Here is a 26,584-nt window from a genome sequence, read left to right as displayed (position 1 = left end):
AGAGAGAGCTGTGAGGTAGTGCCTGCTACTTCTTTCCCCAGATACCCCTGGGCCTCAGGCCTGCACCCAGTGAGTTGGACCAAGAGCAGCCAGGTTGAAATTCCTGCTGCCATGGCAGGGTTCTGCGGGAACATTTCCCTTTGACAACAAGGAACCTGTGTGGAGGAGACCTCTTGGTGAGTCCTCAAGGACTCTACATGTCCTATTCTACAGGGAGAAGCCCTGCAAGGTCTTTGGCAAGGCCAGCCATTTGTATGGGGAAGTCTCTGGTCCTGTGGCAGAGGGCGAGGAATGGCAGAAAGAATGGCAGCTCCACTGAGATCAAAGGATAACCCTTCTAGGCCTGTGACCTCCTAATTAATTTATCTTTTCACCCGATGCCCTATTCACATTTTCTTAATCTCATACAACTGTGATCTTGATGAGCAGCTGGGCTCTTGTTTTCTTAATCAGTTCTTTGTTGTAACAGACCTTTTTAACTTACTCCAGCCCCTGAGACTTATTCATACCTTCTGTATGCAGTAGGACCCTTGGTGGGACTGTCATCTCGAAAATAGAAGGTTCGGTAATCCAAAAGATTGGACTCCAGTTTACCTCAGGCCAGGAAAGAAGTCAACCACCATTAGTAAAAGAGCAAGGGAAAAATTACATAGGAAAAACAAGTGCCCTAATCAGAAGAAAAGATCCTCAACTTCTAAGGCCCGCACATCTGCACCCCTCTCTTCTGAGCTTTGGATAGTGATGTTGTATAACTCCAGATGGTAGTAAAAGGCAGAGTTCTTCCCAGAAAGGTCAGACATGATTTTCACTCTTACCTCTCTGAGGTGGGCTGGCATTATAGCACACATTCATGTTGAATTATTATAACACCTATGATAAGAAGACAGAATGCTTATATCACAATGCCAAATAGACTCCCTCCTGAACGTATGGACCCATTAAAATTGAGGTTCAACCTGAACTCAGGCCATTCCACTCCCTTCCCGTCCTCCTGATTCTTATGTTTGCTACAAGTAAAAGATCATGTTGTAGTCCCCAATATTCTCATGCCTAGACTTGTCTATTCACGGAGAAGGATATTGGAGAAGTGATGGTTATATAGTTACAATGTAGTAACACAAGGTCCAGGTTGACATTTGCTCCCTGATGTCCAATTTAATTGTCTTGTTATATTTGAGAAAGGGAGGATGTCCTACATAATATATAAAACAGACAGAAATTTATTGTTTTATATATGCCCTGTAGTTGATCCCTATGTTCCCAAGGAAAAGGAGTTTTTATTGCAAAAAAATAGGATTATAGACCATTGATTTTGTGAAATACATGGATATGTAAATGGAAACAATGTCGGCTTTCAAGGACTGCACAGTAAGCAAATATTTCCAGGTTTTATACACTCAGAGGTATAGAAGAAATATACTGGCCTCCAGAAAAAGGGAAAACCTTAGAAATCGAAATACATGTCACATGCATTGTCTCGAGTAGTAGATTTACTTTTAAGGAAAATCTCCCTCCTCCTTGGTCCCTAGAGATTTGGGTGCTAAGAAAAATCTGTTCTCCAATTCAGGGTTGTAAGAAACCCTCCGCAGCAAAAGCATTGTTGACTTCTAATGAAGCAGAGAGACATATCTAGCTTTGAAATAGAGGTTGCCAAATGGTATTCCCAGTGACACATGGGAGACTGGAGGAAAGGGTCCCCACAGAAATTCATCAGTGTGGAGAGAGCTGGTTAATAGGTAGGCCATAGAATTTTCCAGTGACATCACCAGTAAGCTGTTCACTGGACACTCTATTGTATCTAAGAGATCCCTAGAATCTTCTGTGATGTCACCAGTGTTGTGGTGACACCAACTGCCTTTGGGATATTACTTCAGTTCCCTTTGGGTTCACAAGCAGGCATGTTTCGCCAGCTGCTCAGGCTATTTCGGAAGGAAAGTGTTGATCAAGGAGAGACCGCACCAGGTCAGAGGGAAGCTGACCCCCTCTCTAGTGAAACAGGAAGGAGGAAATCATTCTGGGGAAGGCTTGGTGAGTCGTGGGCAGAGTTGGGGAACATCCTCAAGGAGGTAGGTTTGAAATGTGCCTTCTAAGACTAGGCCTTACAAGCAGGAGCCTTGGGATTTTTCAAAGGCAAACCAAGAGTCAGGAGTTCCTGATCTTTAATTTGAGAGAAAGCCATAAAGTTGTAAGACTTCAGTGTCTTTTCTTGAAGCTTTTTAACTGTGAGTGTCAATGATTGGCAGGAGGAGGCACTGTGAGATTAACAATGTGACCATCCATGTTTGGGAGTTGAAGCACTTCATCCTCTAGATTACTGTAGGTTACATAAGTCTCTGATGGCGAGAACAAGGAAGGATGCACCCCTAGTCATGAATTGAGTTCGAAGACACTTTGGGTTGGACCACACTTGGTTAGAGCTTGATGGTGCTAAACATTATGAAGTCATTATGAACTCCAGGATTATCTGCACCACATCTGATATGAGATAACAATGTCGCAGATGTTTATGTCTCAGTCAGATTATAACTTTCACTGCCGGGGGTTGTGTAATAGTGAGTGTGGCACGTGTATGGCATTAGACGTTGGGAACAGGGACATAGCTTAAGAATCAACCTTTAAGAAAGCTTTTCTGCTCTTTCACGGATTCACCCAGTCTCTACCATTTCCCCTTCCTCAACCTCCTTTTCAGATTCAGAATGATCTATTCTGCCCATTGGTTCAAATATGCAAATTCACTTGGGTTTATCTCTCTACAGGTTTTGGTAGGAAGGCATCATCCCAAAATGTCATCAGTAAGCAAGAGGAGTGTCTAAAGGAACTGGAGGAACTCAAATTTGAAATCCAGAAGTGTCAATTCGAGAGGGATGAACTTTATCAAATCCTGGATCTTTATATCTATGATGAGTGGGACCACAGGTAGTCATTATGCCCAGTAACCTGTTCACTGTCTTGCACTCTCTCTCTGCTACCTCAAGATTTACTCATAGCACGAGAGTGTTTCACCTCTCATCCTGGATTTTAAGGAGATTTGGCAGGCATTTGCTTGTGAGATGAGCTAGGTGCTGTGTGTTTAGGGTCAACCTCTTTTGTACTTGACCCTGAGCCTCTTGGATTAGCATTGGGTCTGTCAACACCTAGAATGATCTTGTCACACTTGCTGCAACTGTGTGTGTGAATGAAATGCCTGCACGTCATCACTCTTTCCTCTGAATTTGTTCATTATACACTGATTCTATGGCACCTCCATGGATGTAGTTGGCATTCTAAATGTGTTTGGATATGGGTTGGTGTGTATATATGTGGCAGTATTTGTTGGTGGTTTACTCTGGATCAGGACGTCTGGGACCTTTGATTGGGTCTGAGGATTTGTTTGATCAACAGTTTGCAGGTCATGATAGTGATGAGTACATGGAGGCCCACATTGATCAACACAGCACTTTGCTCCTTCTGTATACCTTGGTGGAACACAGGACTCTCCCGAAGGGAGGAGGTGCTATAAATCCTCTTCCCTGTCTAACATGGTTATGCCCTCTGGGAATTCATGTAACGATAGAAACCAAGGATTGAGTATACCTGCTTTCAAAACAAGAGAAATGTCAGCACAGCTTTCTCTTGGGCCCAAAGCTGTGGCACAGACTGGAGGAATCTTCTTCCTGAACTAGTCAATTCCATCATGCTCACCTGGCCAGCTCTTGAAGGTCAGCTCCCTCCAACTGGTACCTTGACTCTGTTTTCCTGTGCCCAGGATAATAAACTTAACCAGTACAAATACTTTGAAGGAGCAAGTATGTGGAACATACTGAGTTTAAGTAATAGAGAGAACAGTCTGATTTCACCTAATTTGTTTCACCTGCTTTGATCTTTAGTTTTTTTATTTTTTTAACTATCCAGGGATTGTTTATTGTGACCTAGAAATGGTCACTGTGGTCTTGACAGTTGTTATTCCCAAACTGGCAGCTCTCAGGCTCTGCCCCCTCCTATATAGTGAGTCTCTGCAGAACCATATCTCTCAGGATTCCAAGGAGTCCTTATTTCAAAACAAATGTTTGCTTATTTACATAGAAATATTTTCTGTGGATTGAGTCTCACTGTTGGGTTTTGGTCTGGTTTTTGACTTTGCCATTTTCTTCCCTTCCACCATTCCTTGAATTTGAAATTTTTTATTATATATTTTTATTTACATTTCACCTAATTCTGAAATCGTGAGTTCAAAACATTATTTGTTCCTTTGGCCATGACCTAACCCAGGCTGCATGTCGAATTGCCAGTCCTTCAATCTGAACACGAGATGAGAATGATGGCTATGCAAATGATGACCAACTCAATAAGTGATGCCATGGAGAGGTACAAGGAGCTCATACAAGTGAACAGTTCCTACCGGTGAGTCGCTGACAGAGATGAGAACCCAGCACTAGGCTGGGAGTGCTTCTGTCCTGTATGACTTTAACAAAAGTCAGGGCTCTGGTTCTGTAGTGTCTGACTCTTAACAAGAAGGCTGCCTCCTGGCAAGGGTCTTAGATTTGTAGCTCTTGGACTCAGTTGTCGTACATGTGAGGGGTGTAGAAGACCCTCCAATTGTTATTTTCCCAGTTAAAGTTCCTCTAGATAGAAAAGGTTTGCACCATGATGGGAATAGCAATCAACTCTGAATCTCTAGGACTCTGACAGGAGATTTAAAGATCTGTGATCCATGAGAAACACATGGCAAGATTGTATAGCTATTGGTCTTCAACTCCCCCTCAGCGGGGCTTTCCCCACAACGTGAAGATGGTTTCACCATACCATGGACATACGAGCTCCCTTATGGACCATCTCTTCTTCCTTGATTTATATAAACCGTCTTAGTGTCAGGATTTTCAGAAGTACTTTGATTCATGTGGAATGTGTCCTCTGGATTTGACCTCCTCTAATTGGTGCTAACCTGCATAGTGTGGCTCTATCTGGGGAATTCTGAGGATGAGGACCCTTGAAGGGATGATTGGACTTGCAGGAGTGACAGGCAAATAGAAGCTGGCTGGGATTTACCATTTTTTTGTTTGTGGTTCAGCATCAGGCACTCCCAGCTCCTGCGTGAACAAGCTCAATTGAAGAACAATACACAGATTTTGCTGAATGAGAAGAGAGAACTGCTGGTGGAGCAGACTGAACTGCCAGCATCCTCTGTGGAGACAAAGAGGCTCTGTGAAGAGGCCGGAATGAACATCTGTGACCCCAGAGCCAAGCAACAGCAGGTAGGGTTAGGCCTCAGGGTCAGGTTGTCCTCAGGTCTTACCATAACCATAGACAAACCAATGTAACTGTCTATTGACTGATCCATGTCCTGTCCTAGGTCTCATCCAAGTGTTCATTCATGTGATTGTTTACAAGGCTTTCTGTGGAGATAGCCCCATTTCAAGAAACTGCAAGTTTGGAAAGCAAATGCTCCTGCTCTTCGAAATCTGCACTTCATTAAGGGAGATAGGTTGATCACACAGCAGAGCACTACATGCCATTATGTATGGAGGGTGCTATGTGGGAGCCCCTCTTTAGACTAGAGCAGGGCTTTGAGGGATGAAGCAAAAGCCCAGAGCCCATTTTATTTACAGGGATCGTGTGAGACTCAGGAAGTAAGTAGTTTTCAAGGAGGAGAGCCTGGTGGAAATGCCAAAGAAATGGTTCTCATTGTCATTTGTGGTGGCTTTTGTTCTTCCTCCCCTCATGTCCCTGTATATGAAGATGGTGACTTCATGCTTCATAGATCTTGGGTAACTACAGAGCCTGTGTATCAGCATGTCAGTCCTGTCTTATTTGAGTGCTCCTGGAGAGTTCATAACTGGGCCTTACAACCTGAAGCTGGTTAGAAGAGCAAGGATGTGGAAAAGGTTTCTCAAAGGCTGAGGGTTGGCATGAGAGACTTGAGACTTCAAGAACAAAGTTATCCGTATATACCCCCAATTCTCACCAAGAAAGTTGCATTGCTGTGCTGACCTGCATCTTAGGGAGCATGCGGGGAGGCCAGTTCATGACATGCAGTTTTCTCCAGTCATTATCTAACTTAGTCCTTTAAGCCTAGGTCTCTCAACAAACATGAAGCTTCCTGTTTTGTGCTGGCCAGCAGTCTTTGCATCATTCGTCCAGTTCCAAGATGAGCCCCCTCTCTTATTTGTCTCAACACATTCTTAAACCATTCAGCTATTTTAAAAATAAGGATTAGATTTCTTCACTTTACCTGAACAGTGTTTTCCCCCGGGAAGTTTCTGGATTGTCTTATTGGCTTCACCATGATATTGCATGGAATCCTAGAGTGCAACCCTCTGCTGACATTGCTTTGCTGACTATATCATGGGCACTGCATTCTTTCAGGATAGATTCCCTCTCAATATTGTACACAGTGCTGCATTTCAGAAAATTCACTGTATGTTATTTATTTAGCCTTTTTCTGACTGACATTGAGGTTGTTTTAATATCACAGGAACTCCAATGTGATCAAATGTTCCTGGTAACTGACCGTGAGTTACTGTCTTCTCTGATGCTTCCAAAGTCTTCTATGAAGGAAACAGGGTAGTTTTAGTGAGGGGCCTATGATGAGTCAGCATAGAGCTCCATGGAGTCTTTTCCTAGAAATCTCTCTTGGGGATTTGATGTTGTATTGTTTAGGCTATCTGTGCAGAACATGTAACTTACTTGTCGGGCCAGCAAGTATCTGCATAGAAATTTTCCTGAAGTGGAAATGAGTACAGCCAGGGCAGCACATCTTGCTTGTGTCTAAGAGACTTGTACACAGCATTGTTCCCAGTAATTCCTCACTCAACAGGAAATGTGCTGCATAAGAGCAAAGTTTTCATTTGTGCATGCAAGTGTGTATCTGTGTGTCTGTGTTTGTGTGTGTGTTTGTGTGTGTGTGTGTTGTGTTTGTGTGGGTATATGTGTGTGTGTGTGTGTGTGTGTTTGCAGTAGTGAACGTATGTTTCCCTCTATTTCCAAGTTTCATGAGAAAAGTACTCTAAGCATACACTTTACATCCATGAAACATGAAATAGAGCTGCCCAGTCATTTGGCATCTCCATCTAGCTCTGTACAGCAAAAGGACACTTAAATTACTAATTTATTGTTTCCAAAAATTTCAGAATGAATTATCTTGTGAAGTCTGGGGGAGAAGTGGAAATATGTTCAAGTGAGTCATGTTTCACAGGGGTAACAAATGGTACAGGCCTAGAGCTTACATGTACCTTTTTGTTATGGTGTAGAAGCAGAACAATACAATCCTTTAGAAATGCAACCCCCAAAAAGAGGGTACAAAAACACCTGTAAAGTTAGATTTTCAAGTGATTAGGGGCAAAACTACTGATCTGCATTGAAATCCTTTGGAGCACATCAAAGGAATGGAATACTGGGAGGTAAGGGCAAGGCTTCTCTAGAAAAATCCATGAGTTTATTCTGCTTCTCTGTTCTTTGTGAATTGTGAAAGCCCACTGGAAGGTTGTGTCACTCACTGTGTCTTCTCCAAGGTTGCTTTCCACATTGCCTGCTACCATTTCTTTCGAGCTACCTTGGCACACTACAACTTCCCCTGGGAGTTTGGCTTGGATTTTATTCATTGAGAATTTGAGTTGCTTGGAATTGTATTGTCATCCAGAAAAAGTCCCATAGCTATGCTGTGGTGCAAGAACAGGGCAGTTTCAGGAAACCCTTTAGGTGCACAGATAATCCAAAGCGCTCCTCTATGTTATCTGTGTAGCATTCTGCAAGTGCTGTCGATCAACATCATTTTCTCTCAGTTAATTTCTGCCTCAATGGGTTAGGAGAAATGATGAGCTTCAAATGGGTCTGACAGTGTAAGAACAGGTAGCCCTATGAGAAGCCATGTTCAGAAAGTGGAACAGAAGTTTTAGTTAACCCAGTGATTCCACAACAAGGAGTAGGTATTGCCATTGCAACTAGGGAGCATCAATGTTGTAGTGGTCCCAGAGTAACCTTGAAGGAGAATCTATCCAGACGTCCATCAGCCAAGGAGTGAAAGTGTACCATACGATGGAGCCCTTCCATAGATTCTGATTCCGTGTGAGATAATCCATGCAAGCTTTTACTTACTTATTCAAATTATCTGTGGAACAATCACATTACGGGGAGAAAATTTGTTGATTTGGATCCTGGTTATGGAGATTTCCTATGATTCTAGCTTTGGGCATGAAGTCACTCAGGCTACGGTAAAGACAGCTCCGATTAGAAGAAGTTGCACACTTTGGGCAAAGTCTGAAAGAGTGAACAAGAACAAGAGTCTAGTCCACCACCAACATATGATCCTTTGCTGAGCAACAAGACAGCTCTACACAGCCTTTGGGACTTGCTAAGCCAGATTGTTAATGGAGAAAGAACCCTGAGTCTATGACGGTTTATGGGAGGACAGCACATCACTGACTGAGCTATCTATAGGTCTGGCCACTATGTACATATCCCACTCAACATTTGTTTTTATGCCTCCAGCGAATCCTGGGGAATCTTTACATTAAGCATTAATGTTCAGGTAGGAACATAGGCTGGAAGAGGCCATTTGAATATCCTTCCCTATATAAATACCCTTTTTGGGTGGATGACCACCCCACCTGGATTTCAGCCTCAGGCAGTTAAAGAGCTACTCAGAGTATTGTTCTGGTACAGTTCATGTGAATTTTGCCCATGAAACAATATATATGATCCTCTGTATTTCTTGCTATGTTCTACTCCTTTCTTCCTGTGATCTCTCCGGAAAGATCTGAGGACATTTTCTCTTCTGTCCTCTCACAAACTGCTTTGCACTAGCCATAGACTTATAGGGGTGCTGTTCTGTTTCTACATCACAATCACCTTTAATGTCCATGTTTACACTGGGAAGATTTGCATGGAGCACATTCTCAGTGATTACAAGATCTGTGCGGTGAGCATGAATTTGAAGGGAGATGGCTTCTCTGTGTATTTGCAGATTCAGTGGTTACAAATGGAAACTAGACGGGTTCCTTCAGTGCTGACATAATCAGAAATTTCACCTCAATTCTGGGCATGTTCTCCAGAAGGAATCCACATGGTATTCTAGGTTGCTCATACCTCTCTTGAACTCAGATTCAGACATAGCTACAATGTTATTATTCAATGTCATATACCTGGACCAGTGGGAAAAATGCTCATTTTTCTCTTAATCCCAGTACAGTGCATAGTCCACAGTTCAAATTCTAGCCGTTTGAAAGGTGAGATATAAATCCAAGCACATTTACTCTAGGACACTTGGGGATGCAGGGACTGACCTCAGCTGACAGGTCATGCTGGATTGTCCAACTGAATAGAGCTGATGTAAGAGGGAGAGCTGAATTGACAACCACTCACTAAATCTTTATTCCCTTGCTCTGCTAGGTCTGAAATTCTCCAGCAGAAACTCGAACATGACACAGTCCAGGACAAGATCTCCCTTGGAGAGAAGAACTACAGGAGGAGAACTAAGTGTGCACAGCAAATACACCACTATAACATCTCATCTGTAATGTCCATAGCAATTGTGGACTGCATTTTCCTCCTTTAGTTTGATTTCTTTGGATTGAATACGCTGTATTTTCAACTTGCCTCTCTCCAGCAAGTGTGCACTTTTTGAGGGACTCAGAGAAGTGCTGATGCACATCAATCAAGAGCTGCTGGTCATCCAGAAAGACTGTGCACCTGTAAATTTGTACTTGTCCTGATGGGTCACCCAGAAGAGTTTCATGGAGATCAGTTCACAATATTGGAAAGACTTTGTGACAAAGTCTGTAATATCATTTATACTCAGTATTGGTAGGCTTTTTCCTTAATACCCCCACTCCAACAAAACAGACCTACTTCTACTCCTCTTGAAAAGATTATTACCCTCACTAACTGCTTGTCTACTATGTCTCCAAGGCAAAGCACAGGCTATAAGTCTATTCTGCAAAAGGAGCAGCAAAAAATGCTTAGTACAATTCCTCTATTTAAAGTTTGGTTAATTTTTAATTGTTTTGGTTATTTGGTTTTCCTTCTATTCATTTGAAGATTTGTTATTTATCTGTTGTTGTTTTCTTCATTTGCTTTTCTATTTTGATAAGGATATAGACTGTATATATTGACTACATGCATCTGGTTACTATCAAGTAAATTGGATATATTCTGGTCAATAAAGGAGTAATCTCAAACTCTTCACTCTTAAGAACCTTCTTTATTGATCATTAGTGTCAACATCTGAAGTCCCACAGCTATCAGGGAGGGATGGATCTCTGCTTTCTCATGGGGAATGGGCATCAAATCACTTCCCAGTCAGACTGAGATTCACAGGCATTTATAAAGTCACTGTGCACTGTGTTTCCAACTCTGAATTTCAACTTCATCATGCATACATTACCCACTGTGTATGCTTGCTGTCAAATATATAGTTACCCCTAAATTATACTCTGTCGATGAGAGTTTTGACCAAATTAATAGGATAAACATTAATATTTCTGTAATACCTCTCAGGACATATAAACATGGTATAATGGAGTTTAAAGCCATCGGGAATCCTGCACCCAAATCCTGGGGTAGAAAATGCTGAACACCCTGGAATGCAGATAATCCTGAGACCACAGGAAAGAAAGCCACTTCTGACCAGCTCTTCCCACATCTCTGGCCCAATATTAATCTGCATGGTGCCTCTAGAAACAGGAATAGAGGAGCAGTCAGTGGCAGGAACCTGCTTGGTTCAGCCTGGGCCCAGAACCTACCTGGGCCCCTAGCATATTTGAAGAAAACCAGAGGCATACAATTCTCTGTTTTCTGACTGTGGCTTTTTTTGATTCGAAGCTCAAAATACCATTTTGCTGTTGTTGATTTTTAGTTGGATATTTTTCATTTCGAATTCAAATGTTATTCCTTCCTTGTTTTCCAGAAATAAGTCCGAATACCATCGCCCTCCACCTCTGCTATAAAAGTATTCCCTTCACCAGCCATCCACTTTCCCAGCCTAGGCAGGACCAAGGGCTGCTCATTCCATTTGTGCCCAAGAAGACCATCCTCTGATACACATGCAGATGGAGCCATGGCACAGTCCCTGTATAGTGGTTGGGTACTGGTTTAGTCTCTGGGAACTCTGCTTGGCAGCCATGGTTGTTCTTATGGGGTTGCAAGTCCCTTCAGCTCTTTCAATCTTTCTGTAATTCCTCCAACTGAGGTCCAGTTCTCAGTTCAATGGTTTGCTGCTAGCATTCACCACTGTATTTGACATGACCTGGCTGTGCCTCTCAGGAGACATCTATATCCAGTTCCTATCAGCCTGCACTTCTTAGCTTCATCCACCTTATCTAGTTTGAAGGCTGTATATGTATAGGCCACATATGGGGTAGACTCTGAATGGACATTCCTCTAGGCTCTGTTTTAAACTTTGCATCCCTATCCCTTCAATAGGGATTCTTCTTCTCCTTTAAAGGAAGGAGTGAAGAATCAGCATTTTGGTCATCCTTCCTGAGTTTCATTTGGTCTGTGAATCTTGGAGAATTTGAGCATTTGGGCTAATATCCACTTATCAATGAGTGCATACCATGTGTGTGTTTCTGTCATTGGGTTAACTCACTCAGGAGGATATGTTTTAGTTCGTTCTCTTTGCCTATGAATTTCATGAAGTCATTGTTTTTGATATCTCTGTAGTACTCCATTGTGCAGATGTACCACACTTTCTGTTTCCATTACTCTGTTGAAGGGCATCTGGGATCTTTTCATTTTCTGACTATTATAAATAAGGCTGCTATGAACATGGTGGAGCATGTGCCCTGTTGTATGTTGGAGCATCTTTTGGGTATATGTGCAAGAGAGTTACAGTTGGGTCCTCAGCTAGTGAAATGTCTAATTTTCTGAGGAACCTCCAGACTGATATCCAGAATGGTTGTACCAGTCTGCAATCTCAGCAACAATGGAGGAGTGTTCCTCTTTCTCACATCCGTGCAAGCATCTTCTATAGCCTGAGTGTTTGATCTTAGCCATTCAGACTGGTGTGAGGTGGAATCTCAGGGTTGTTTTGATTTGCGTTTCCCACATAACTAAAGATGTTGAACATTTCATTTGGTGCTTCTCAGCCACTCCATATTCCTCAGCTATGAATTCTTTGTTTAGCTCTGAACTGCAAATTTTTTTGTTTTTTTTTAAATTTAGAGAATACTTTATTATTTTTTGTAATCAAACCCACGTAGATAAGACCTTACATATTTAATACAGTGTTTTACCCCTGTACAAATGGAAAAAACTTAAGTTCAACATTACTAGACCAATATGGCTGTTAATTTCTGTACAGTGCCAACTCAACACAGTAAACGGGGATACTTTTTTCCAAAGTTGACAGCACAGCTAAAGTTTCAAAAAATTCAAATTATATATCTGTATATATATATTTATATTTATATAAAAAGACCAATAATAGCAGTGTGTTATGCATCAACAGCAGCAACAGCTTTTCCAGGTTCTGCAGTCATCTGAACAAAACTGTAGAAACATCCAGCACACTCCATTAAAAAAAAAAAGTAAAAAAACAAAACCCGAGAAAACAGCACAGTTCTGTTACTCTTGTGGTACCTGGCACCATTTTTTTAAAAATTAGCTTCTCAATCATCATCTGGAAAGAAAACATTCTGAGCAACATCATTAAAAACAGCTCTGATAAAGCACGGTCACTACTACGTATCATAAAGCAGGTACAAGCTATTTTACATCCACAGAGGTATGATACAGTACTGTCCTACATCTATAATACTAGAGGATACAATTTAAAAGGCATTATTTGAGACTTGATTCTACTTTTCCAGCAGAGGGCCCAAAGGATGGTGTGACACAGCTTTGTAAAGAAACATACTCTAGACAGGATTTCCTTTCACTAGTGGCACAGTTCTAAGGATTCATTCTCTCCATGAATGTCAGCTAAAACCGTTATTAAAAAAATGAAATATCCCTAGAACAAAACCGTATAACCACCGGATTCACATGAAGATGACCTAGTGGAGACAAGCTGGACCTCACCTTACCAACAAGCTATCAAATCTGTTATGTTTAAACAGTGAGACCTCCAAGGAAGGAGATGCCAAGTAGTGCTTCAAAGCTTCGGACCACAATCAAACACAGCATCCTTTTCAACAGAAGCAGAAGCTCATCTGAATATGCTCAAGGATGCTGACATCAACATTTAATCATCTCCTCACTCATCCAGGAAGAGGGGGAGATCAGTTACTACTGTACTTTATTGTGTTCAACCAAATCACCATGTTACAAAAATAGCAAGCTGCCATAATAAAAAATAAGGCTCCTCTATCCAGCACCAGATAGCATCATTTTACTTTCAAGCCTAGAAATTGCACACTTGTATATAAACCAACCGAAGATGAGGATTGAGAGTTCATCTTGGTGGATTTTTCCTTTGATGAATATGAAGTGTCCTTCCTTATCTTTTTTGATGACTTTTAGTTGAAAATTGATTTTATTTGATATTAGAATGGCTACTCCAGCTTGCTTCTTCTGACCATTTGCTTGGAAAGTTGTTTTCCAGCCTTTCACTCTGAGGTAGTGTCTGTCTTTGTCTCTGAGGTGTGTTTCCTGTAGGCAGCAGAATGCAGGGTCCTCATTGCGTATCCAGTTTGTTAATCTATGTCTTTTTATTGGGGAGTTGAGGCCATTGTTGTTGAGAGATATTAAGGAATAGTGATTATTGCTTCCTGTTATATTCATATTTGGATGTGAAGTTATGTTTGTGTGCTTTTCTTCTCTTTGTTTTGTTGCCAAGATGATTAGTTTCTTGCTTCTTCTAGGGTATAGCTTGCCTCCTTATGTTGGGCTTTACCCTTCATTATCCTTTGTAGTGCAGGATTTGTAGAAAGATATTGTGTAAATTTGGTTTTGTCATGGAATATCTTGGTTTCTCCATCTATGTTAATTGAGAGTTTTGCAGGATACAGTAACCTGGGCTGGCATTTGTGTTCTCTTAGGGTCTGTATGACATCTGTCCAGGATCTTCTGGCCTTCATAGTTTCTGGCGAAAAGTCTGGTGTGATTCTGATAGGTCTGCCTTTATATGTTACTTGACCTTTTTCCCTTACTGCTTTTAATATTCTTTCTTTATTTTGTGCGTTTGGTGTTTTGACCATTATGTGACGGGAGGTGTTTCTTTTCTGGTCCAATCTATTTGGAGTTCTGTAGGCTTCTTGTATGTCTATGGGTATCTCTTTTTTTAGGTTAGGGAAGTTTTCTTCTATGATTTTGTTGAAGATATTTACTGGTCCTTTGAGCTGGGAGTCTTCATTCTCTTCTATACCTATTATCCTTAGGTTTGATCTTCTCATTGAGTCCTGGATTTCCTGTATGTTTTGGACCAGTAGCTTTTTCTGCTTTACCTTATCTTTGACAGTTGAGTCAATGATTTCTATGGAATCTTCTGCTCCTGAGATTCTCTCTTCCATCTCTTGTATTCTGTTGGTGAAGCTTGTATCTACAGCTCCTTGTCTTTTCTTTTGGTTTTCTATATCCAGGGTTGTTTCCATGTGTTCTTTCTTGATTGCTTCTATTTCCATTTTTAATTCCTTCAACTGTTTGATTGTGTTTTCCTGGAATTCTTTCAGGGATTTTTGCAATTCCTCTCTGTAGGCTTCTACTTGTTCTCTAAGGGAGTTCTTTATGTCTTTCTTGAAGTCCTCCAGCATCATGATCAAATATGATTTTGAAACTAGATCTTGCTTTTCTGGTGTGTTTGGATATTCCGTGTTTGCTTTGGTGGGAGAATTGGGCTCCGATGATGCCATGTAGTCTTGGTTTCTGTTGCTTGGGTTCCTGCGCTTGCCTCTTGCCATCAGATTATCTCTAGTGTTACTTTGTTCTGCTATTTCTGACAGTGGCTAGACTGTCCTATAAGCCTGTGTGTCAGGAGTGCTGTAGACCTGTTTTCCTGTTTTCTTTCAGCCAGTTATGGGGACAGAGTGTTCTGCTTTCGGGCGTTTAGTTTTTCCTCTCTACAGGTCTTCAGCTGTTCCTGTGGGCCTGTGTCTTGAGTTCACCAGGCAGGTTTCTTGCAGGGGAAAAGTTGGTCCTACCTGTGGTTCCAAGGCTCAAGTTTGCTCGTGGGGTACTGCCTAAGTCCTCTCCGCGGCGGCAGCAACCGGGAAGATCTGAGCCGCTCTTTCTGGGAGCCTCCGTGCACCAGGGTTCCAGATGACGTTGGGTGTTTTCCTCTGGTGTCTGGATGTGCACAGAGTGCAGTCTCTTCTGGTTTCCCAGGCGTGTCTGCCTCTCTGAAGGTTCAGCTCTCCCTCCCACGGGATTTGGGTGCAGAGAACTGTTTGTCCGGTCTATTTCCTTCAGGTTCCGGCGGTGTCTCAGGTGCAGGGGTCCTGCCGCTCCTGGGCCCTCCCCTACGGGAACCCAGAGGCCTTATACAGTTGCCTCTTGGGCCAGGGATGTGGGCAGGGGTGGGCAGTGTTGGTGGTCTCCTCCGCTCTGCAGCCTCAGGAGTGCCCACCTGATCAGGCAGTGAGGTCTCTCTCCCACGGGGTTTGGGAGCAGAGAGCTGCTGCGGGCCGGGATCCGTCTGAACTGCAATTTTTAATAGGGTTATTAGTCTCCCTGCAGTCCAACTTCATGAGTTCTTGTATATTTTGGATATTAGCCCTCTATCAGTTGTAGGATTACTAAAGGTCTTTTCCCAATCTGTTGTTTGCTGTTTTGTCCTAACCACAGTGTCCTTTGTCTTACAGAAGCTTTGTAGCTTTATGAGGTCCCATTTGTCTATTCTTGATCTTAGAGCATAAGCCATTCGTGTTTTGTTCAGGAAATTTTTTCCAGTATCCATGTGTTCAAGATTCTTCCCCGCTTTTGCTTCTATTAGTTTGAGTGATCTGGTTTGATGTAGAGGTCCTTGATCCACCTGGACTTAAGCTTTACACAGGGCAATAAGAAGGGGATGATTTGTACTCCTCCATATGCTGACCTCCATTTGAACCAGCATCCTTTGCTAAAAATGCTATCCTTTTTCCACTGGATGCTTTTGTCTCCTTTGTCAAAAATCAAGGGACCATAGGTGTGCTGGTTCATTTCTGGGTCTGCAGTTCTATTCCACTGGTCTATCTTCCTGTCTCTGTACCAATACCATACAGTTTTATCACTAATGATCTGTAAACTGCTTGAGTTCAGGGATGGTGATTCCCAGGGAAGTCCTTTTATTGTTGAGGATAGTTTTAGCTATCCTGCGTTACTTGTTATTCCAAATGAATTTGCAAATTGTTCTGTCTAACCCTATGAAGAATTGGAATCGAATTTTGATGGAGAGTGCATTGCAACTGTAGGTCACTTTGGGAAAATGGCCATTTTTACTATCTTCATACTGCCAAGCCATGAACATGGGAGATCTTTGCATTTTCTGAGATCTTCTTCAATTTCTTTCTTCAGATTATGAAGTTCTTGTCACACAGATCTTTCACTTGTTTGATAAAAGTCACACTGAGGTATTTTTATATGATTTGGGACTACTATGAAAGGTGTCATTTCCCTTATTTCTTTCTCAGCTTGTTTATCTTTTGTGTAGAGGAAAGCTACTGATTTGTTTGAGTTAATTTTATACCCAACCACTTTGCTGAAGTTGTTTATCAGGCTTAGGAGTTCTCTGTTGTAACTTTTGGGGTGTCCCATGTATACTACCCTATCCTCTGCCACAGTGATATTTTGACTTCTTCCTTTCCAATCTGAATCCTTTTGACCTCCCTTTGTTGTCTGAGTTCTGGCTAATGCTGGGGACAACATACAATGGAGACATCGCAGTAGCCCGCAGTAGCTTTTCGTAAAAACTGGTTGTTTCCATTTCTCCAAACCTTAGCCCTGGACAACGGCTGTATAGATTTCATTTGTGTGTGACTGCCTATCAGTTGGCCTTGGTGTACACAATTATTGTATTATATCTGACTTTTCTACTTCTTTCTCCTTCTGCTCTGGTGAATTCTGTGAAACTAGATGTTCCTTGATGTTATGATTCTTAGACAATTGGAAATTGATGCATAGGGGCACAGCACAGCACAGCCCTAATGGCCCAGGTGGATACTGTGTGTTCTCATCTTGGAAAAAATGTAATAACTGCAGAATTGTAGTTCTAGATTAGGGTTTGACTTGCAAAGAAAGCTTGAAGAAAATAAGAGAAAATGAATTAGAGCCAACATTGGGACCCCAAGAAAGGAAAAAGTTATTGACGTTAGGAAGTAAGTTTTACATAATATTATAGACTAGTTAAGGAAGTATAGAATATATAAAATAATATACTAGTAAACTAAGTCTAACTACTGGAACCCTTATGAGAGTCATTGTGTGCAAGGAACAGAACGCTAGTGGAATTAGTGTGCTAAGGGTTACCTTGATTCTTTCTGGCCACTGCCTGACAGTTTTGCCTATGTCATTTATCATTAGAGCTTCACAGGAAAATGCAATTAACTGATCTCGGGGCTTTGGACTCTGAAGTATAAAATTAAGTGGTTAAAGTTTAAATAATGATAAGTTTACAATTATTATTATTATATTGGCCACAGGCCTGGGTATAGGGCAAGCCTGAAACTTTGGAGAACAGTTGTAATTCTTAGTTCTTGGTGAGATGTAGTCATTCTTTGCATTTGATTTGGCAATGATTATAAATCTCCTTTTTCTACCCGCTTTTGGATTATTAATAATGGACTGGGGCAAGAGAAAGGCTGTAGTTCTGTAGAACATGTGAAGAGTAAATGAGAGAGAGCATGAGGGAGTGAATGAGAGAGTAAATCACAGAGCAAATGTAAGAACAAATGTGAGAGCCAGGGAGAGAGCATGAGAGGAGAATGTGAAAATGAGTGAGGAGAGAATGTGAGGTGTGTATGAAGATTGTGTGTGTTCGTGACAGGAGAGTGCATGTGCTGTGTGTGAGATATGTATGAGGTGTGTATGAAGAGTATGTGTGCGTGACAGGAGAGTGCATGTGGTGTGTGTGAAATATGTGTGAGGTGTGTATGAAGAGTGTGTGAGAATGAAAGGGTAATGAACAGATGTGTGAATGATTGTGGGAGTTTGAGAAAAGAAAACTGCAATAAAAAAGGCAGAGTGCACAAAAGAATGCAGAGTGTGTACAGCCTCAAGCTGAGAAGGAGAAAGAGAGAGAGAGAGAGAGAGAGAGAGAGAGAGAGAGAGAGAGAGAGAGAGAGAATAACTTTAAGCCTTGAAGTTGCCTGTCAGTTTTTACCCAAAGAGTCATCTGTGGATATGTATTATGTGCCTTCCAGATATCCCTGCTTCCAGGTGAGAACTCTGATCCTGTGACAGAGGCCAGGAAAGTCTGACAGAATGGCTGCAACCCTGAGGGCAGAGGATAAAATATTTGGCCTAGACCTCCTAATTTATTTTTCACCTGAAGCCTTATTATTAAATTTTCTTACTGGAATAGGACTACGATCCTGGAGAGGGTCTTCTCTTTTGGATACTTAATCATTTCTTCGTTGTCACAGACTGTTTGAGCTTACTCCAGTCACTGGGAGTTATTCACACCTTCAAATTTGCTGAACTTTCCAGATTTCTAACATTTGTGGCAAACTGAGTGACAAAAGCAATGAATGTTGAGCACTTCACTGGGGTCCAGTGCATATGGAGCTACGGGTGTATGGATATGGTAAGTCCCTAGGAGTTACTCTAAGAAAGTAGGACTGTGCTCTTAGGACCCCTGCGTGACCTCACTTCACTTTGCCAGCTTTGTGGGCTTCTACACTGCTGGTCTGAGAAGAACTGAAAACTAATGAAATAGATGTGTAGCCTCCCATTACCTTTGTCATTGTTAGGATATTAGTAGGAGAGGTTTGATTGAAATATACTCTCAAAAATATTAACAAAACCACTACCTCTTGTGTACCATCTGGATGAAGTACCAAGTTCACAGACAGTTCTTCACAAACTTCTCAAAGCCATCAACATGGAGCATGAAGAAAGCCAAGTCCAAGGCATTCAAAACCAGCATCCTCACCAATGCCCCCAGGAAAGGCTTTGTTAAAAGAAGGGAGGTCCTGAGACAGTTGGCCCTCATACACTCAGAGAAGACTGTGCCAGGAGAATTGGGGAAGGATTGTGGGAGAGAGTATTTAAGTATCAGTAGTCAGTGAGCAGAACTTAAAGTGAAAAAGAAAAAATATATAAATAGAAATAATATAAAGGTCTTTAACAAAATGGGACACATTGTATTGCTGAACTAACTCTACTGTGTTTACACTTGCACATGCTTTAACATCTACAGAGACTAGATGTGATAAAGTAGGATGCCCTCGTCGTTTACATATACTATGTACACAGCAAAGATAAATGAAGTGGCTAACATGCAGATCACAGATCCATTGTTCCCTCGCATCTATGTGACTCTGCTTCCCTTTTTCAGGACTGTGGAGGCCTCCTCTCATCCAGGTCTCAGGGCTCAAGCAAAATGCAGTCCCCTATGATCTCTGGCCAAGAGCTCTTGTGTTCCCAAAATTACTCTGCCTCAGGCTGCAGAGGCACTGAAGGGCCAGACTTCACCTTCAAGGTGCAACCACTCTTTCAGTCTTACAGGCTCTCTGTTACTCAACTGAAGGTTTCAGCAGAGGCCTTTCATATCAATAACAGAAGCTTACCTAATCCAAAACGTTGGGAAGCCATCCTACACTCCTGATTGCCTGCTTACCTGACACCAAACAACATAGCTCTCCTCTTTATGCCTGTTTCCCTGATTTGAAAGTAAATATTGTGTTCATCTGTGGCATTGGTGGTAAGAATAAAATCCTTAACATGAATAAGAGGACCATGCTGAGCATGGCTTTACATTCTATATACAAATTGAATAGCTAGAGGGAATTACCAAAGAAAACAATAAGAATCCTAACAACAATTACAGAAATTATGAAATGAAATAAAACAAAAACAAAAGCAAAAACAAAAATACCTTGTGGGTGCTGGTATTAAAGGCATGTATTAACTCTGACCAGCTTTTAGGTATTTCCAATAAAAAGCAAACAAACAAACAAACAAACAGCCTTATTACAGTTGCAGCAGGTGCAGGAGAGAAAGCTGGGAGATATCCTGTGCTGCTGCCCCCATGCTGTGATTCTGGAGCAACAACTTCCTTGGGAATAGGAACCTGTATGCAGTGGGATCCCTTGCTGGGCCTGTCATCTCAAAATTAGGGGCTTCCCTAATCCAAAACCTTGGAATCCAGTTTACTTCAGGCCAGGAATGAAGTCAACCATCATTAGGGAAAGAGCAAGGGGAAAATTACATAGGAAAAAATATGTGCCTTAATCAGAAAAGATCCTCAACTTCTAAGGCCTCCACAATCTCCACCCCTCTCTTCTGAGCTGTGCATAGAGATGTTGTATAACTCCAGATGGTAGGAAAAGGCAGAGTTCTTCCCAGAAAAGTCATACATGATTTTCACCCTGACATCTGTGAGGTGAGGTGGCATCTTATCACAGAGTCAGCTCACCCGGGATAAGGACACAGAAGCCACAGATGACAATGCCAATGGACTCCCTCCTGAACGTATGGACCCATTAAAATTGAGGTTTAGCCTAACCTTAGGCCATTCCACTCCCTGCCCATCCACCTGATTTTTATGTTTGCTATGAGTAAAAGATCAGAGTGGAGCCCCAAATATCCTCATGATAGGACTTGGAAATTCAGGAAGAATGATATTGGAGAAGGGATGGCTATGTGGTTACAATGTGGTAACTGGGTTCTGACCAGGAACCTCGTCCTTAGCCAGTGGAGACTTTAAGGCCGGGCCTCCTGCTTGTTCCAGTGCAGGCTAAGACTTCAGGGTCAGGCCAGCTCCTGACCCCCACACAGGGCTGCCTGCATACCCTTGTGACTGCATTAGAACCAGAGTGCTCTCTGCCCCATCCTCTTCTCTCCTCTTTGTCACAGCCATGGTCCCCAAGAGCACTTGTCAAACACCTTTATACATCTATGTCAATCTCAAAGTCAGATTCCCAGAGAATCAATCCCCATAGCTGACCATAAATGAGTATTCTTTGTGTGTGTGTATATATAATATTGTAGAACACAGAATAGGGATTCTTGGTGAAAGCTTCGTGGACATGTGTCTTTGCACTGGGATCTTTCCACATGACTTAGATATCCTTGCCATGGGGTCATTACCAGTCACCTTGCCATTTCAGTTTCATTTTTCTTTTGGATGCTATCGCTGTTTGATGTAAGATCCAAGGCTGAACTTCCATACTGGGCTATGGTTTCAGACTTGCTTTACAGCCATATGGCCCTCGGGTTGTTTCCTTTTGATCCTAGAGGTTGATTAATATTTCCAGCAAGGCTTCCAGTACTTGATAGGTACATGTTGTCAGAGCAGAGTTATACAGAATTAATATGCTGGCCTTCCTCTGATGGTGCTTACCTTTGCCAAGTTCTCAAACAGGGCAGCACTTGGGAAAAAAAACCCTGCAGGCTAAGAAATCATATATGTGGGTCTACCCCTGGCTCCTTGAGAAATGAAAGAGGAATATGGTCTTGGCTTACTGGAAGTCTTATCCCAAGACTAGGGAAGGGGACTCCCAGAGAGCACTAAGCCTTCTCCTCATCCATCATAGTCTGTATAGCCTGTGGCTTTCATGTGGTCAGTGTGATGACCTTAAAATGTTCTAGGTATTTCTGCCATGTTCTGTCTCTATACCTAGACATGACCTCAGGTGTACAGTCACATTGGAAGCATAAAAAGCCTTGCATCTGAATTGTGAAATTCAATGTGTGTTATATTTAAAATACCACAATAATTGAGTGGCCATTGCTACAGTAAATATTATTAGGGGGTTTCTACCCCACCGTAGATCATTTAGTTCCCAAATAAAAGACACAAAACTTTTTGATTTAGAATAAGCCTTAAAGTACTAGAGCTTGGCAGACATCAACCCTCTGTGCTATTTTTTCTGCTTCCCTGTCCATAACCCCGAGGTATTGCTTGCCATGCTCTGCCTGGGACACTCCTGTTCTGACAGGCTGCCCCTCATGGTAATACACTCACGATCCACCTACCCTATGGGGTGGTGTCTCCTTCCTTCTCCTCCATGTCCTTTCCCTCTCCTTGTGGACCCTGCCTGAGCCCCCAGGCCCAGGGAAACTTTGCTCTGTCCCCTCTCTTCTGACCAGCCCATGATGTAGGGATTTTATTAACCAATCAGGGATAACTAGGAGGCAAAAAAAAAAAAGAAAGAAAGAAAGAAAGAAAGAAAGAAAGAAAGAAAGAAAGAAAGAAAATCTGGTATACATGAGGATCTCCTTGTCTTGGAGCAACCAGACCTTAGGGTACAGAATTTACCATTTGAATATACAGCAGCAGCAGACACATTATAGGCCGATCTACTTTGTAGTTGGACTCAAAGCTTGGCTCTCACACCCATTGGATGTTCAACCGTGGAGAAGTTATTTTACCTTTGCGTGACTCAATTCCCTTATCTGCACAGTGAGGATGATAACGAGTGTTAATTCACAGAGTTGTCTTGGGGACTGACGAGTTAATATATCGAGTATTTAAACATTAAACACCATCTACTTTGCATAATTAATAAAAGTCTGTAGAAAGAGCAAAGTCATAAAGCCAGAAGAACATTTGATTTGGAAATGGGGCCATACAACTACCTCTAATAACAAATTGAGAATCAGGGAATGGTGGAAGACTAAGGCCAGAGAATTGGGAAATCAAGGCCAGCCTGGGCTGCATAATAAGATCGTATCTCAAAATATCAAGAAAAGTCAGGTTTATAGTAATACTAAATCAAGAAATAGCCATTGTAAAGAATTTACAAAAAGCAAAGCAGTGGAGCAGAGTGGATGCTGTGTGTCAAGTCCCTCTGCTGTCCATCTCTGGGACCAAGTATGCATCAGATCAGTGACGGGAATGGGGTGCTGAGAGCCTGGAGCAAAGGGATGCTGGCTGCATGGCCACATTTGAACAGTGCTAAAGCAGGACTAAATGCTAAGAAAAAAAGCCATATGCAAAACATGTAAATTTTAATGTCCTCCAGAAAGGCAAAACCACAATAATTTTACTGTTTGTCAAGCTGCTTGTGTCACCAAACTTCTAATATTGGTAAGGATGTGAAAAACTCTTCTGATGCAAACCAGTTGCCAATAAGAAGAGCAACCACTGTCCTGACCAAGGTGACCTGGATGCTGTCAAATAGGCCGAGGCAGCCTGGACAGCCATGAGAGTATGTTTAACAAAGAGATATCTGTCATTTCAAAAGGGGGAAATTGAAGCCTGACTTTTCCCCCCACTTTTTGCAAAACCAAGAATACTCCAGCATTGAGGCTTACAAATAAAAATATGCCAAGAAACTTCATAGAATATGCATTTCTCTTGTGTGTGCTCCTGAGTGTGTGTGTTTTGTTTGGGTTTTGTGTGTGTTTTGTGGGTGTGTATGTGTGAGTGTGTGTGTATGTGTGAGTGTGTGTGTGAGTGTGTGTGTGAGTGTGTATTTTGTGTGCATGTAGGTATGTCTGTGTGTATGTGTGTGAATGTGTGTGTGTTTTGTGTGCATGTGTGTGTGTCTGTGTGTATGTGTGTGAGTGTGTGTGTGAGTGTGTGTGTTTTGTGTGCATGGTTGTGTGTGTGTGTGTGTGTGTGTGTGTGTGTGCACAAATGCTTCAATTATCTGCTATGGTGAATACTATCCCCAACTCAATTATGAAGGTTAGTATTAAGCTGTGAGTAGTATGTGGAGAGTGGTCACAAAGAATAATTAGGAGTCCTCTTCTGTTAAGTTGTCTCAGACTTCCAAATGCTGCATGCTGTGAGTGGGCCTCACGTCTCAGCACACTAACTCTATTAAGTACAATTCCCGTGTGTTTTTCTTAAACAATTTTCTATGAAAACCTTTAATAATTTTTTCTCCCATTCATTTTTTGTGGAGGGGACAAGGGTCTTTGTTTTGTTTTTTTTCCTTTTTTCTTTTTTTTTTCTTGCTTATTTTAGGTCCACAGGATTTTCTGTAGCTTTTGAGGAAGTCCTAGACTTAGGACATTGGATCTGTATAGTTTAGGGAATTAACCAGTTCACTGAGCACATTTTTTCTTTGTTTGGTTTCTGTTTTTCTTTTGAGATCTCACTGTGGGAGCAGAGGAAGTCCTGAGGAACTGCAGCCCTAAGAGGATGTGTGTTGTAAAAATGATATGACCATGCCATGGACCCAAAGCCATTTATCCATGGGGAAAAGGCAAAGGCCCCCATACCCCTTGAGGCTCAGAGACATGACAAAGCCTTCTCAGGATGGTGTTGATAGTGTGTGCAGATAAAGTCTACTCTACCTTTCCCCCTGGCCCCATCTGGATATTTACAGCCTGAAGACTGCCAGCTGCAGAGACTGCTCCTGCTGAGATTAGCTAAATCTGCCCCTTGTCAGTTACATATGCATAGTCCCCCCTCCTTGTTTATCTGCATTAATGCCCACCTCCTTGCTGCCTGGAGCAACAGCCCTGCTTCCTGGCCAACTCTATATAATAAACATGCTGAGCTTCTGGGATGCTGCATTTTCTCCAGCTCATGGACCCAGCCTTCCCCATGTAAGTGTGTCCAATGTCATTCGTCATTTCCTCCTCACCCCTGGTCAGGCCCAAGTCCCTGGAGCCACTCAAAGGACTTGGCAATCTCAGTCTGCTCCACTTCGAAGGAAGTGCTTTCTACACTGAAATCTAAAGCACACAGTGGGTTCAGCTCCCTCTCAAGTGTCTTTGGTGAGGGTTGGGGTGGGTGTGAGACCATTTGCATTATGACTATTTCAGAAGAGTAAGGATTCACAGTTTGTTTTTGGTGAAGGTGAGCTCCCCAAGAGGCTATCATTGCCAACGTTTTCCCAAGTCACCTTCTAGGAGGTCAACTGACTCCTGGGTGAGTCTTTGGTTACACTGCTTCAGTTTTCTGTGGCTACACTGTCCAAATGGCACCCACTGGTCACACATGGCTATTTGAGATGAACTAAACTTAGAACTAAAATCTGCCTCTTTAGTCACAGCAGGCAAACCAGGAGGCAAACAGCCAGCCAGAATCCATAGCCAGAAACACAGCAGATATAGAATATTTCTATCATCTAGAAATTTCTCCTGGACAGAAGTGGTCTAGGTTCTTGGTGTCTGGTTTTTCCTTCAGGGAGAATTACTTGCCATACTAATATCCAACGGTTTATTTTTAAAGCAACTTTAACAAAATGCGACTTACTCATCCCCAAATTAATCCAGTTTAAGTCTACCGTGCAATGGTTCCCCATAAATCTACCCGAGTTCCCCATAAATCTACCGGAGTTCGTTGCTAGACCACGGAACAAAAGAACGAGAGTGTATGCAGTTATGTAAAATGGTATGCAACAGTATTGCCCACTGCATAATTATACTGCACTACTTTTGAATTCTTCAAAATTCAGGCCTTTTATTGATAGTTGTACAAAAATACATTATCCTAGAGTTGAGAAAATATACAGTATTTCATCTGGGCTTTTTTTTTCATTGAGACTTTAATATTTTTGCAATTTTTGCTAGTATCGTTAGATTCTTTATAAGAGTTTTATTTTTTGGAGGTTTTTTTTCTTTTTGTTTTTTGTTTTTTTTTGTTTTTTGTTTTTTGCCAATCTGGTCAGTATTTGATGCCATTTCAATGTTCTCAGGATTTTGATGAAAATAATACTACAATAATAAAGTGATACTCATTTTCTTGAGCCATTTACATATGTATATACACACATATATGGGAAGTTATATATACATATTTCTATGCTATACTGTGTAGAATACAATTCTATTTTACCTCAACATATACATTTTGCTCAATATGATTTCTGTGAATGTTATCAGTCATGGGGAAATATTAAGAGCCTGAATAAACATGGACAATATTTGCAGAATGCACATAAAATTGAAGATGGTATATAAGCAAAAATGTGAAGTATATCACTTACACTTTCATATCGAATGCACTTTAAAATTTTTAATAGATTAAAAAATTTAAATCATCTTTACCCAGTTTCTTGTTTTTTTTTCGAAATGTGTCTCCTGGATGATTTGAATTATATATGCTGCTTAAGATCCTTTTAACAACAGTGACCTAATGCCTTAAATGTGTTTCTGAAATTTCCATTCACTTGATCACAATTCAATAATTGTACCATGTTGACAACTGTACTTTCTTTTTTATCACTTTAAGAATGTAACTTTCATGTGTGAGTATACACTTTTGATCCTAACACTTTGAAGGCATAAGCAGGTGGATCTGTTTTGTGAGGTCGACCTGGTCTATATAGGAAAACCCTATCTTAAAAAAAAATCATTCAATAAATAAGCAGATAAATAGAAAGAATTTAAAACATTTCTAAATAATATGAACACAACCACATCTTTAATAACAATTGATTTTTATTGCTGATAATTCATATAATCAATTTACAAAATGTTAGATAGTGTCATATGGGAACTCAATTTCATCGTAAAATAAACCTGCTTTTCTCTTTTCATTGGTTGCTCTTAGTTTCCATATTCATACACATATATAATTTATTCTGATTATTCTCTCCCCCACATCGTCCCATTCCCTCCCCTGTGACTTAAACAT

The 26,584-nt window shown here is 41.5% G+C and overlaps 1 protein-coding gene across 8 annotated transcripts in view; it reads left to right on the top strand.

Annotated features, from left to right (window-relative positions):
* LOC134480518 (uncharacterized) overlaps positions 1–26,584 on the top strand; it is a 113,072-nt gene that overhangs the window by 7,044 nt on the left and 79,444 nt on the right. For 2 of the 8 annotated variants that reach the window (XR_015629332.1, XR_015629333.1), the window contains exons 1-5: positions 1,838–2,028; positions 2,757–2,916; positions 4,249–4,380; positions 5,048–5,231; positions 9,364–9,777. Coding sequence is in view for 3 of the 8 variants with exons in the window: in XM_087568540.1 (XP_087424666.1) it covers positions 1,899–2,028; positions 2,757–2,916; positions 4,249–4,380; positions 5,048–5,231; positions 9,364–9,369 (612 nt within the window). In the remaining 5 variants the exon portion in view is untranslated. Of the gene's footprint in view, positions 1–1,836; positions 2,029–2,756; positions 2,917–4,248; positions 4,381–5,047; positions 5,232–9,363; positions 10,152–26,584 lie in introns of those variants that run through there. The other 6 variants (XR_015629335.1, XR_015629336.1, XM_087568539.1 and 3 more) reach the window with 4 other exon arrangements.

Source organism: Rattus norvegicus, chromosome 9 (genome assembly GCF_021556685.1).
Source record: "Rattus norvegicus strain SHRSP/BbbUtx chromosome 9, alternate assembly SHRSP_T2T, whole genome shotgun sequence".
Classification (NCBI taxonomy): Eukaryota; Metazoa; Chordata; class Mammalia; order Rodentia; family Muridae; genus Rattus; species Rattus norvegicus.
The sequence above is the reverse complement of the archived record's forward strand: the minus strand, read 5'-3'. Positions and strand labels throughout refer to the sequence as shown.